Genomic DNA, 15,010 nt, shown 5'->3' on the forward strand with positions numbered 1-15,010 from the left:
TTATGGACATGAACGGCTATGTTATAAAACTCAAAGCCTGAATGGCCCTGCGGCCAGGAGGGCAACTTTACCCACACTACATTTTAGCACTGTGAATGAGAGCACAAAGAGGAAGCACAAAACAATGAACAACAAATAAGTCATTTACAAACAATAGAATAATTGTTCATATTTAGAAGTTAGCCAAGCCTCCAGTCATTAAGAGTGTCACAAGTTTCTAGTTATTTTTAAATGTGCCAAATACATTATCAAAACTAAATTGTGGGACTCCAGCGCAGCGACATAAACAACTAGTAGTAATAACTTCAGCCTACAAATGCAAGCCCCAGCTGTTCAATTTAAACATATTTAGCAAATTCATTGCATGAAAATGAAGAGCCAAAAAAACACATAATTTCTAAATCTAAGTGTGTTGGCTAAACACTTTGTCAGACAAAATAAGCACTTTAAAAGACATTTCTTGACTCTGATAGATGGAAGACACCTATACAAATAGATATGCAAATACAAAAATAGGATATTCAGGATATACACAAGCCGGCTTCCTGTAAATGCTAACACAATTATCCAAATGGATTCCAGGGTAGCATAAACAAACACTTTCACCATTTGGCTGCTGTTTGTCACAGAGAGCTGTTTACAAATTACGTAATAAGCACAGAGGGCATTAGAGTGGACCTAAGCCAACTGGCCACGAAATATCTCAACACTCCAACTAATGGGCTGTTTAAAGTTTTAGCGATGAGACAAGACAAAAGAAAAGAAGGAAAAAGAAACACGAAATAATGAGAAATAGACAGGAAATGCTGATTGGTAATTGGGACATTCTCCTGAGACCACAGCCAAGTTTCGTACAATGCATTCACTGCAAAGTCAGTAGCCGTGTCAAGAGGGTGAGACTAAGGGGATGTGCTTTATGTGAGAACCCATCTCAGGCCTGCAAAACAGTAAACACAAATAATACTGAAGCGTTTTCAATACTGAAAGCATGTGCAAAATCAAGCGATGGTATTTCTCTGATTTCTCTATGCAAGAACATCAGATAAGAGTCTCTTTAACCAACTGCATTTCAGTTGGTTAAAGAGAAACAGCTGTACAGCACCTCCACCCATGACAACAAGCGGCACGCATGCAGCAGGATAGCACATGTACAGCCCAGCCCTTCCCCTTGGCTCAATAACAGTAAATCTGTCAGACAAATTTTATCTTGCTTTCCATTTTTTCTGCATGAGAGTGACTGTATTTGAGCAGCCAATATGCACTTTGGAGAAGTTATTTAGTTATTAAACCAGTTGATTTTTTAAAATGAAAGCTGGAGATTAAGGAAGAGTTGCAGTAAAGCTGAAGTAACAGTTAGGGTAACAGTTAGGGTTTGTGTGGCGAGGCAGTGCATTATTCTCCCATTTTCACTGCCTCGGCACAGCTCCACATGTTGAGGCTTGAACATACACTGCACATATCTACAATGTACTTCACTTTTGCAGTTTTGGCTGAAACATGATAGGTACCATTAAAAGAGGTACTGCTGAGGTAAAAGGACAAAAACATTTCTGTATAGCCAAGTATCTTTCTATGTTTTGGAGTTGTAGCCGCTGTTCTGCTTCATGGTAAAAGCTTTCAAATGGCGATGCGTTGGAAGGCCTCATTGACACGCAACAGGAAGTGCAGCTTTATTTGCCAACAGTGTCAGAGATCAACTGAGCTACAAAGCAAGATAACATTGTTTTTCCAATTATATTATGGGGGTTGGTCAAATCAGCAGAAAGCTGATCATTGGCCCCTATCACTAAAACCAAATTCCTGAACTTTTCTCGACGTTAACTCAGTGTCAGATTGTGCACACTGTAAAGTCATTGCATATATTCAAGGCAAGCTAGAGTTTCCGTTCCTCCATTAAGCTAGGATCTTGATGAGATAAAGGTCATTATCAAACATGTAGTGCAAGGCTCCATGCAGATGTGTAAAGACTCCACTTCAGTGTACCGGTTTGTACTGTCTGCTGCTGTCCAAGTCAACAACAGAACAGATAAGTTGTCTTAGTCCAGTGAAAGCTAATCTGGTCAGCTTCGTTCCCTAAACCATGTAGAGTATTTGTAGTAGTGATAACACCTTTGCAGCAATGCTTGATCCTGCCGACATTTTCATGAGATTAAGTGTGAGTTCCATTTTACCCTTCCATACTGCTACACAGAAAACCATTCACGATGCACGATGCACCCACGTCATGTGCGCTCATGACGATTGCTCACAGTTTGAAACAGCTTGGATGTCTCAACCATTGGCAGATTCAGCATATGTGTGTGGGATGCTCGGAGCCTTATGTGTGAGCTGATGAACTTGTTTGAACAGGATGTTGCTGTTGACTAACGGTGTGATACAAAAAAAAGGAGGGAAAAAAAACCCAGCCCACACCATTTCAGTATGCCTGAAAAACACACATCAAAGTTAAGGCGAGACAGGAGGGAAAAAAGACAAGGCAGAAAAAAAAGGAGACTGAACTTCGATAGAAAAAAAAGAGTCAACGACAGAAAGAGATTAACATAAAGGTGTGACAGCTTGACAATGCAAAGTCCAAAAAAACAACAACAACAAACAAACAAAAAAAACATGAAACAGAAAACAGAAATTCACAAAGGTAGGCAAAAACATTGGGAGTTAATGCACGTTAAGAAAAATTGAGTGAATAAATGACAAAAAGAAAAAAGCAGAAGCAAAAGCAACACAAGACAGGAGACTGGGGGATATATTTAGCAGCTCATTAGTCAGAGATGTCCTCTACTCAGCAGGCTGGTCCCTCAGATGAGGCCCTTTGGAAATCATTATGACTGCCTGCTGCTTCAGACAACCACACACATCTCACTGGAAAACAATTTACAAACCGCCTCTCCTCTCCACAGCCTTAATGTTGCTTCAAAATGATTCTCAGTTTTTGAAAAGAGGCCCAAAACCAAAGCTTTAAACAACAAAGCGGCATGTTTTAATCATGATAACTGCATAGATTTTAACACAACACACACTACATCAGCCTGAGGTGTAACCAGTAAGAGTGAGGTTATGTTATAAAAGCAGCTTTGTGTACATTTTGTACATTACTGGTGGTGCGCTTGTACCACTACTTCCTTGTTTGACATTCATTAACCTTTATGATGAAACATCTGTCAATGGCAAAGGACTAGTCAAGCATCTTAAGGACAGGACAATATACATGTTAACCAAAAACTGCACCAAAATCAATGGGAAGAAAATTTAAAATACAGATAAACACTAAAGAAAAAAATGTAAATCATACATTGTGACAAGCTTAGTGGCAAAAAGCTGGGAGGCAGCACTGTGTAGCTAACAATAATCCTGGCCATCTGGGACGTGTACCAGTAATGGAACTGTCTGGTCAACACTTTAAAGTGAATGAGATAGTCTTGCATCACCTGTCCACACTGCAGCATCTGTTTTCATGAAGTATTTCTTTGTCTGGTGAGGCATTTAAAGTTTCCCCTTAGGGCTTGATTGGTTGGTAGAGCTGTTAAATGACACAAGATGAGAGCAGAGATTGATGGCTCAAGTGATAAACACACAGGTAATGAAAGAGAAAGGCTGCTGCATTCGACCAGACTGCTGCTAATGGGTTCCAGTCTCACCTGGCTAATGGCTGGCTTTACACATAGAGGAAGAGAGAGAAGGAGAGCGAGAGAAGAAGAGAGACATCATATAAAAAAAAGGCTCTAGTGTGTTCTACACACAGTCACATACACACACAGACTTGAGTTAGCAGTCCTAATTGCTGAGTGGTGATCTAGGGGAGGTGCAGCTTGCTGTGATTTGGGCTATAGAGGGCTAAAAGCCTTCTTTGTTCTCACATTTCAGTAAGGAGCCAGTAGCCAGTGTGTTGGATTACTCCTGCCTGCCTGCAACCGCCTTGCTAACAGGACTTTAGGGGGCTTTTCTGAAGAGTTAATTGCATAGGAACAATTGTTCCCCCTCCCTTGGGCTGCACTGTTTGTAAACCCAGCCTATCTAGCAAACTTTCTGTGATGGTTGGAAACCAATAGTGTAGAAGGAGACTCACACACTGTGGTCTTTTTGTTACACACACACACACACACACCATTTTGTTGCTACATAAAGCAACAAGTTTCAAAGACTTATCCTGTTTGAAGATGCAAGAAGTAGGGCATGGCCCATTCAGATATTTTCCTCTGTGGTCAGAGCAATGACGCTATGTTAGCCACTAGAGTCTCTCCATTATTATAGAGAGAGGAGAGTTGTCAAGTCTTGTTCTTTAAGACTTAAAACTGAGCCTTCAAGAAAAAAAGTTCCTTGGGTTGGACTGATTTATGACATGCCAAGAAAAATGGATTTATGAGCACAATAGCTCTTGATGAGGCAGAGAAAAATGTATTTACTCCATGAATGCACAACAATTGACTGTTAAAAACACAAATTACAAAGGAAATTAAACATGCAGCCCTCTGGACCCTGTCCTGCTCTCATTCCCTCTTCCCTCCACCACTTTCTTTATCCTATACTTTTTTTTCCCAGAGCCCTGGAGAGCCGTTTCCTTTTCTCACACATGAACATACATTAATGTCACCACCACACAGAGCACACAGCGGGCTTGTTTCTGGTCCTTGCTAGTGCTTTCATGTACAGCTTTAACTCAACTTCAGAGGATAATTTTCTTTCTTTTTTTTGGGGGGGGGGGGGCAATATTTATCTATTTGACTGGGAAAGTTATAGCCTTTCTGGCTCTTGATACACAACACATTTAGAGCAGAAAACATGCAGCATGCAGTTATGTGAATAGACCCTCTGAGCTTCCATCTTTGCTCTTTCACTTCTGACTCACTGTCTGGGCTCACTTCCTCTGAAACAAACCACAAAGGCTTACTGTTAGGAATTGACACCATATTAGGAACTGAGCTCTGTGGAGCTAGCATAGTGGGATGTCAGATAGACTCAGAAAAGACATGAAACAAGCAGCGTTTGCACTGTGCCCTGAAAATCCTCCAGACTGATGCTATTTATCCTTTGCATACACAAAACCCAAGGTGCTGCTTCGTAGCCATGTTTGTTTACTGGCACCCTGCTTCAATGAATAGGATGTTTTGTTTAGTATGTTGCTACTTTGGGAAGAATGTCGAGAATCATAAACGCAAATGTAATCATGTGAAGCAATCACAAACACAAATCCCAGAGAGCCATTTACATTAACCCAGAAGATAACCTTCTGGTAATCTTGTTTACAATGAACAGCTGAACGACAGATATAAAAGACATGACAAGAGACAAGACATAGCCAGTTTTAAAAATACCTAGACTCTGAAGGCTTTGCAACTACTTTCTAACAGGCTGTATTAGCAGTTACAAGAAATTGTTCTCCTGACCTTTTCCAGAAAGAACATGAGGCCGAAAATACAGGCGCTTAAAGCTTTTCCCGGACGTGTTAAAGGAACCAAAGACAGGCAAAGCACATTCAAACGGTTAATGTCTATCATTTTCTCTCTCCATCAGCTAAAGGTCAAATTTCCTAAAAGAGTTATATCCACAAAACCTACACAGACTTGAAGTAGAAATCTGATGCTGCTCTCTGCTGTAGTGTAAACTTCTATTTAAATGGACTATAGTATATTTTCTAGTATCCATTTCTATTCATCATCAACACTGCTGTTTGCTGGAGTCTGGAATAGGCCTGTTGGCTGTGATGAAATTTTAGATTCATGAAATTTCCACAGCAATCTCCATCCCTGGAACACGTCAAGGGATTACCTGTGTGAATTATGTATGTCGAGCAGGAGAGCGAAAGGAAACGGCCAGTAGCTAATGATGAAGTTAACGCTTTAACATGAGTGTTTTGCTTTTATGGTAATTTGACTCTAATTATCGATTTAACACCATACTTCTGCTGTAAATGCTGCAACTCGTGTCTTGTTCTAATGGCACTTATGTTTACAGCCAACCCTCCGTATTACCATTATTTCCAATGACTTTTCTTGGCTGAATTCTCTTTCTCTTTTTTTAATCCTGACATAGTTTACCAGAGTCTCATCAATAAATATCAGGTTCATCTTGCTTTGTGCGATCTGGGCTCAATTAAGAAGAATGAAATGAGCTTCAAGTTCTGTTTACTAAGGAGCTAAGACTCTAAATGTTTCATTGCTCATTACAAGTTCCTTGTGATTGTGATCAAATATTTAAATTTATAATACGGTGCTTGAATTGAAAAGATACCCCAGAAACCTCAAAGGAAATCTGAAATATTGTACTGAAAACCCCCCCAAAACTTGTGCATAAGCCATCTTCATTTGGACTTAATTAATGCCAAAGAGGAAAATATTAAGTGTTATAGGACACTTGAACGTTTGAACTGTGAGTCAGCTTAAACACTGCCTTATGTACTGTAAGGAAGTGGTCGGAAGTAAGTAAAAAAAAAACAAAAAAAAAAAACTTACAGAGCTACAACAGTTAAAAATAACCTTTGGATTTTTATCAGTTAACACGCAGCAGCGTTTGAAATGTTCCATTGCATTCCTGAACAGCTAGTTGCAGCATGACAAACAATTTTTTGCATAAAAGTGGAAGTTTAAAAAAAAGAAAGAAAAAAAGTATATACAAAATCACTATAAAACTTCAACACTTAGTTTGATTTATACAGATTCCTTCAAGCAACTTGCTAAAAAGACAGCAAGACTAGAATGCTACAGAGCTTAAAAGTCTAGTGCTGAAGCAAGGGTGTGCAACATTTGTTTTCCAGAAGCAAATGAAGGGCCACGGAATGGACAGACGACACACATATTTCAGAATTATGGTAAAACTCCATGAAATGTAGTGCACACAGCAGACTATTTTACAGTAGGCTGTTTGTTGGCCTACAAAAGCATGTCTCTCTTTACAAAAGAAAAAAAACAAAAAACAAGAGCTTTCTCTTTAAAAATGTTGACTGTTTTGTACAATTTACATACCATAATAGTACTAGTCCTCTTCATCCCATGTGAGACAGGGTGCACAATTGATTATATTTATGTTTGAGCTGACTGATATTGTCATGCAAAGATTACTTACATAAAACAATCCTCTGAAATGCTGTATAAACAACTAAATGAGCCTACATCCTTTCAACTGTATAATATGCATCACTGCAGAGGTCAAACACAGACTCAAATCAGACTGTTTTACACTCATCAAAAAGTAATATTTGTCTCCTAATTCAAACATTTATATGCTTGCAGTAAGAGGATAGAAGACTTAGGTTAATATTTACCATATATTTAAAAAAGGGATTGTTTTGTACACATATACCAATATTGAATCATTTGACATGGCCATGGCAAGCATTAGTGGCACACCCTTTGTTGGAACCAAGTTAAACAGCAGTACAGACTCATTACAGTCATTCACGTTGAGATTCATTAACACAATGTTGTCTTTTAATTCATTTCTAAGCATTGTTTTGCTTTCTTTCCTGTATGTCGGAGGGATCAAGACACTTCATATTATGCTCAAATATATGTTGCGAGTATAGAGAACTAGCTGTGACTTCCCAGAAGCTGACTGACAGTCTTAAAGGCGCAGGTTCCTTTTTCTGTGTCAAAAAGAATGAAGTGGCTCGAATATCTGTGTTCAGCCCTACAGGAGGCAAAACAGCAAACAGAAATACTTGATTACATACACACACGCGTGTGCACACACACAATCTTCTACAGCACCCTGAGCACGTGGGCTAGGGATTTGAGGACACACTTTTGTTGGTATTGGTAGACAGTCTATGCGTGCGAGTGTGCTGGACGCAGAACGTGAGCGTGATACCAGCCCCCCTGGGCTCAACATGAGTCATGTGTGTTACATAAGGCATACCGAGAGATAATACAGTTGCCATTAGCAATCCCCTCCTCCCTTGCTCAACAGCACATCTCCCTCGTTTTATACTCCTACTGTTGCTGTTTCTGACTCTCATAAACACACTATTTATTTAAGGAATTAAAGAAGAAAATCAATTAATGCATATAAACATCTGAGAGCCTTAAACCACTCCTTACACAGACACACACACAGACACACACGCTCACACAGTATGCTTGCACTCTGTGGCAAGGACATCTGGCACATTTCACAAGCTGGCTATGTGTGGAAAGTGCATGTGAGTGTGAGTGTGGTTGCGTTTTGTGTGTATGTAGGGGGGAGGGGACTGGAAGATTGGAAGAGAAAAGAAAGCTGACACAAGTGGAGGGGTTCAGCAAGTCCACAGCATCGACATTACACTTCTTTAGAGGAAACAAAGGACATCAGCTTTATAGTTCCTGTATTATGTTACTGTTTACCACGTGCAAGACCAAATTTCCCTCCATTAGACAACAATGAATTCAGTTTTAAAACCTGACACTTCCCAAATAATGTAGGACCTCAGGGTAAAACGCCAAACCTGATCTGAGGGTTGTTGTGGGGCAATAACAAAAGTTGTCTAGCCGTGCCAAAAGCTCTCGGAGGGTTCTAAATGTCATGGTTGATTAAAACCTTATGACAGAAATGTGACCGCATCTCTCTGTTTCACTCAATAGGGGAGGAAAACTGTTGTGACTCATTAGGACAGTGAATGGATTCACAGAGCGTGTGGGACTGAGCTCTTAGCTGCCGCTCTGAACCTGACCAACCCAAGGGTAAAGGAAGACGATTTAATCTAACTGACCTGTGGGAGGAGGGGAAAATAACCTCAATCAATTCACAAGAGACAGGCAAAGATAACAGTTTATTTGATGTGTATCGTGTGAGAGAAAAGGCAGAGAATTCAAAAAGCCATGAGCATGTGACTTACCTGATGCGTGACCATGAGGGAGCAGGATGAAGAGGAGGATAAGCACGGAGGCAGCCAGCCTGTGAGCTGGAGAGGAGGAGGAGGTAGAGGATGAAGAAGAGGAGGACAGGGCTCTCGTCTGAAACGCTACCATTCCATCGCACATCTTTTCCTCCGACAACCAGGGAGAGTCCTCTATGGCTTAACCTGTGCAGGCCACACAGACAGGAAGGGACAGAGAGGTATGAGGAGGGGGGAGGAAGAGCGCGGATTACTATCAACATTCAGCGAGGATTACGTAACCACAAGCAACACAGAGACAGGAGGGAATTAAGAGATAGCCACAGTGCACGGGCTGGAAGACAGAGTCACAAAGTGAAGCCCTGACCTGCATCTTATTAAACAGCAGCTGAATTCCTAATATTAATAACTGCATGAATGACTCTACGTCCATTTCCTCCTCATTTGTTTGATCTATTATTAGGATCCTCCAGCATTAGCCAGTGTTCCTCTTATCTCCACTCGATCCCTAATCTTGGCTCTGCCACAGCATCTAACCAAATAAACCAGACGTTAAAGTCCGTTGTAGATGATGTAACGAGATCACTCTTGCTGGTGAGTTAGCAACACTGGCGGCTGGGCATGGTGGAGACAGAGGCTAAAAATGTGTGTGAGAGAGAAAATTTGGGTGTGATTACAACTGCAACTTTTGCAAAGACCCAGATGACTGGGAAAAAGGAGTTTGTCTAAGAAAACCATCATCATGAAAGAAGTTTAATTTCCAGAAGATCATGTCTCACACTCTACTGTGCTGTTAAAGCAGTCAGCATCAGCAAAAATTCAGACATTTGTAAGGATATCATTTATATTTCATAATATTATTTATACATCTAAATAAACAGTGTTCTTAAAGATTTTTTCATGCTATGTGTGCACCTCAACTGTGATTCTATTCCATACTGTTGGTTGTTTACTACAATGGAGTGTGATGGAAAATGTATGCAAAGATAATGGCAATAGGTGATGCATTCAGAAATGATTCCCATATTTTGTTTACCATATACTGTAAATTGGCAATGATATCAGTCTGTTCAGATTCCTTTTCCCTATACTACTTGGAGACGGAAAATAATACTTACGGATTATTTTTCTTGTATAAAAAAGTTTAATCAAAATCAGTGCTGTAATTTTTTTTTTTTAAAGGTAAGATGCAAATGCAAAAATCAGACACCTAGTTCTCTGGGCAGACAGCAAACAAAAGCATGAAGGACATCAAGAGTTACTGTGAGACATCTTTAAACAGTAATATGCAAATAGAGAGCAACAACCTCATCCTCTCTCCACCAATATCTCTCCATGATACCAACTTAAATAACTTCCTAAAAGCATTTGTTGGTTGATTGAGGTGATACGATGCAACACACCATTACGTAAATGAGATGCAGATGCACATAGAGCTGTTTATGTTGCATCAGAGGGATAAGGATGAAGTAGAAGTGGCTCTGTTCTGTGGGAAACTAGATGGCCTGCAGGCAAAATATTCTCAAGAGGAGGCAGAGGCCCATTACATTTCCACAAGGCTGCGAAGCTAATGCCTACAGTAATGGCATGGCTGCACTTAGAGAGCCGCAAATTTAATTGCTGATCTGCTGGATGGCCACTGGCACTGACACAGCATATGATCTGGACTGTGTAGAAGAAAGTAACTGTAAGGACATATACACTATAATATAGTGTATATGTCCTTACAGTTACTTACAGTTACAGTTACTGAAAAACGTAATAAGATTCCAGTATATAGTGACTATATACTGGAATCTTATTACGTTTTTCAGGTACAGGATGCAGATATGACAGTTTAATTAAAATATAGCTGCTTCCTCATTGCTTCACTAAGAAGTCAATGAGAGTCATGTGTTTTTAGTGTGCTTTCTGCATCAAGGTGATTAGATAGGTTCTAATTAACTTCAACATTGTATTTCTAATCGCCTGTGTTTTAGCATTTGAGTGCTCTGGACAGGGCTATATTCCAAATTTCCAACACAAACAAGGGAAAGCAGCCCACCCACTGCCTGCCATCTTTCTGATGCCCCTAAGAGTGGGATGAAGAGTCATACCTGACTGTGGCGCAAGCCAGTGGGAAACAGTGACGTAAGTCAATTTTGGCAGGACAGTCTGGGCACTGCATTGAGCCAAAGGGCAGCTAGTCAAAAGCACATGCAATGGATCTGTGCCAGCCATTTGATCCATAGATGCTTTCTCATTTGTCCATGCTGGCTGCTATTGTCGGGTTATATAGAGGCCCTTCATTATCTTTTTGACAGATGAATGTCAATTTTAGAAGTATCAAGGACAAAATGCACAAAGGAAAGACAAAAAACTGCAATTGTTGAGGTTTAAATAACTGCTTAGGGCTGCATTTAAAATGCAGGACTGACCTCCTGAAAAAGCTGAGGGCATAGTATTGACCAGCCAGAATGTCTACAAAGTGAAAACTAAAGCAGAATTAGCTTAATTGCTTTCACACAAGAGAGTCTGAAAAAGGAGAAAGTCATTAAGTCTGTTCTAGGGTATCCTAAAAAGCACAGCTTCCAATTAGCTATAACAAGACATTTTCACAACATGAAAGGAATTTTTGCACATCTTCTAATGCACTGACTTTATGTTCACATATTTAATTGATTAATAACAGAGCAGGCAGGTTGACAGCTAAAAGCACAGGAATACTTTAAGTCTGGATGTCAACCTGCCTTGCAAATGTGTGGGTTTCCTGTCAAATGCAGCAAAAGATGTTAAGCTTGAAACATCACATTATAGAATGTGCTTCTATTTTCAACCTCAAGTTTCCTGAAACACCTTTTTTTTTAATCAACCTGCACACAAAAACACTTCCTGCCAGAAGCTGCACAGTACTAACAAAGCAATTGAGACCGAAACTAAAGTACAGTGTCTTTAAAGATAGCAAATATTAGAAATCAAACCAATATAAATGGTTGACTTCTAAATGAATTATTAGAGTATAACTACTTTACATTATACTATTATACTAAATATCACTATCAAATTATATATACCAACAAAAAGGCAACTAAAAGGAAAAAACTGTGTGAGTTTCAGAAAACATACCAACCCCCCATAAAAATGAGATACAGTAAACAATACTGTAACAGCATTCTGAGGCAGGAGGACAGGAAGTGGCAAGAACAGCCAACCAACAAAACTGGTACGGGCAGTTCTAGCTTGCCATTAAGTTAATAGACAAGGAAGTCTATTGACCAAAATTTTCAATCTGCACCACAAAGTCTGATTAAGAAGACTAAGGATGCAACGATCCAATATTGTAATCAGATATTGACTTGTAAAGCTGGATCGCATATCAGTGACAACTTCCCAGTCTCTGCACCAATCTATTCAAATCTTTTAACTGTTGTTCTATGTTTATGTCGCCATGCGACAGCAGCAGAGCTGAAAAGAGCTAACAGCAAAAGAGCAAGCGATTTGGATGTATTTCATGCCTGCTAAACTGACAGCTTTTCTTTATATGTTTTTCATTACGTGCAAACTGTGGTCAAGTGAAAAGCTCAGACAACGAAATGTTTTTTGTCTTCTCTCCCTTTTAGTTTTGCTCTCGTTATCTGTGCTGGGAGAGACATTATATAAAGTAGAAACTAGAAGGATGTTGTTTCAGTAAGCTTTTATTACACTTACAGCAACACACTGTGAACTAGATTAATATTTCACTTCAGCTATCTCTTGTCAGTTCCGCATTGTGTGTGTACAAAGAGGCAAAAAAAAAAAAAAAGACGGAAAAAAAAAGCCCTAAATAAACTAGAAACTACCATGACTTTCTCTTTAATTGAGTGGAAATGAGATGTTGGCAAAAAAGATATATAAAATTGTAACTTCAGTTGTTTTTGGTCTGTTCTTTTATGCATTACTTTACTAAAAAAAATACCAATTAGGTAAGTTTATATTCTTCAACAAATTCATCCATCAAGTTTTATTTTACAACATTAGAAAATAAAATCTTTGTGTAAAGCCCAATAAAAGGATGATTCCCAGTCTCTTTTTCAGTGTGAGGAAAAAAAGTGTGGTAATTTAACACTGGACCTGGATAAGTACTCTGTCTTAGCAGATACCCAAAACCAAGGAATGGCTATCAAATGGAAAAAACTGGATCATGACATCCCTCAAGTTTAAAACTGCACTTCATAAGTCATTTGGACATTTCTTGGTCGTTTATCTCATTCCATGTGTTACATCTGTAGGCCATACTTAGGTCTAGCACATTAAAGAAGTTGAGGTTTTAAAAACATAAACACATTTTCAGAGTGTGTAGTCTTGAACTTTGGGGGAAAAAACTATGTAACTCTCCACTTGAGACACCAATGAGCCAACCAGGCAGTCAGCAGACTGCTACTGCAGTTTTTCAGCTGCCCGAGGCTCCTGGAATGCAAAGGGAGCCAAGGAGAGAGCAGCAGCACAGGCATGTGTCCGGGAACAGAGAGGACTCAGTGCGCCAAAGAAACAGCCCAGAGGAGATTTCCATCCGATAGCCCTCCATGCTACTGCTGCTGCTGGTAGAGCCTACGTGGGCCTATGAAGGGAGCCCAGAAACGGGGCTCTGCATGGCAGAAGAGAAAGGACCCTTTGTTATTAAGTACGATAGTGTTAAACCCCACAGTGCCTCAGCATCCCTCTGTACTGCCGCAAGGAAAGAGAGAGAGACACAGAGAAAGATGAAGGAGAGAAAGAAGAAGAAACAAGGGAAAAAGGGGGAAATATGATAGTGGTGAAAGATGAGGAAAGGATTTAAGGCAAAAGCAGTACTCTCATTTATACTCACAATGTGTTTTCTCTAGGTATGTTGTCAAAACAGAAAACGCCCCCAAACTCAGGGCCCGGAGTTATAAAAATTTCACTGCAGTTACATAATGTCCTTTAAACTAAGAACCATTAAAGCTTCACATTGTATATCCATTATTCTGCGGATGCTAAGGCTTGTACAATGCATGAAAACAAAACTAGTCAGTCTAAACAATGGGGGAAATAAATAAATAAATTAAGAACATGAGTGAGTTCAGCAAAGAAAAACAGCCTTTCATCTCACGCCTTAATTCTGTTGAAAAAAACCTATCCAACAAAAATAAGCTCTAGGAATTAGACGCAAACATTTGGGTATCGCTGAACAACAACTAGCAGGAGTGACAGCATTATGAAATATTGGGAAATTTTGGGGCAATAAGCCCATCATATTAGTGAATGTATTGAAGTCTTTTCACATAAAATATGAGCTGACAGCAGATGGAAGCTGTAAGCTGGATTTCTAAAGAGCAAACCGAGCGAGGGATGGGCACAAACAACTTACTGTTGAACCTTGACCTGCTCAATAAAGTAGCCAGTAGGCAGGAAAGTGCTATTCACAGCATGTTGTACACATGTTAGAGTAAATCATTTAACTAGCGTGATAAAAATGTTTTGCACATAACTGAAACATATTAATAAAAAACAAAATCTTTTGAAAAAGACAAAAACTTTGGTGCATGTTTAAAAAGTCTGGGATGTCTACATGATATGAAATGCTGTATTTCTATTAAAACAAAAATAGAAAGGTAAAAATGATTACAAAATATGATAACTGGGCTGAAAATCGGAGCTTAAATAAAGGGCTACTGTATACGGTATATGTTATGAAACGACCAAAACAATAAGAAGGTGGCGCACAGAGATCGGATCAAAACATTTCTCAGCCTTGTATTATCAAGAGACCACAATAGGAAATTGAACCTGAATACTTCCCAGACTCTGATCTTCGGTATAAACACAACAGTTCACATCTGAACTTCCCTGCTCTCCGCTTTGGGTCAAGTGTCACATCTTACCCTTTCCCTAGTAACAGGAAACGACTCAAAAAAAAAGTTTTACTGGAACAAAAGCGTGGGGTGGGAAACTGCACTGCTGGGAATGAGAGACCCCCCCAGCGCAAACACACACACACACACACACACACACACACACACACACACACACACACACACACACACACACACACACAGACAAATAATAGCTCAAAGATGCATCTCTGCAACTGTATCAAATGTGGTCAGCTGGCTCTTTTTAGCAGTCCTACGGCAGTCACACGCTTCAACACGTGCAACTGTACAGTGAGGTATTTAAACAAAGAGTGTGGTGGGCTGCCAATGCCACGGGAACAAAAAAAAAAAAGCT

The 15,010-nt window shown here is 39.7% G+C and overlaps 1 protein-coding gene across 1 annotated transcript in view; it reads right to left on the reverse strand.

The window, feature by feature from the left end:
* susd6 (sushi domain containing 6) overlaps positions 1-15,010 on the reverse strand; it is a 31,472-nt gene that overhangs the window by 15,610 nt on the left and 852 nt on the right. The window contains exon 2 of the mRNA XM_085383407.1: positions 8,804-8,989. Coding sequence (XP_085239533.1) covers positions 8,804-8,948 — 145 coding nt within the window. The 5' untranslated portion in view covers positions 8,949-8,989. The remainder of the gene's footprint in view (positions 1-8,803; positions 8,990-15,010) is intronic.

Source organism: Rhamphochromis longiceps, linkage group LG15, assembly GCF_057381845.1.
Source record: "Rhamphochromis longiceps isolate RC_006_pf linkage group LG15, R_longiceps_female_GT1.1, whole genome shotgun sequence".
Lineage (NCBI taxonomy): Eukaryota > Metazoa > Chordata > Actinopteri > Cichliformes > Cichlidae > Rhamphochromis > Rhamphochromis longiceps.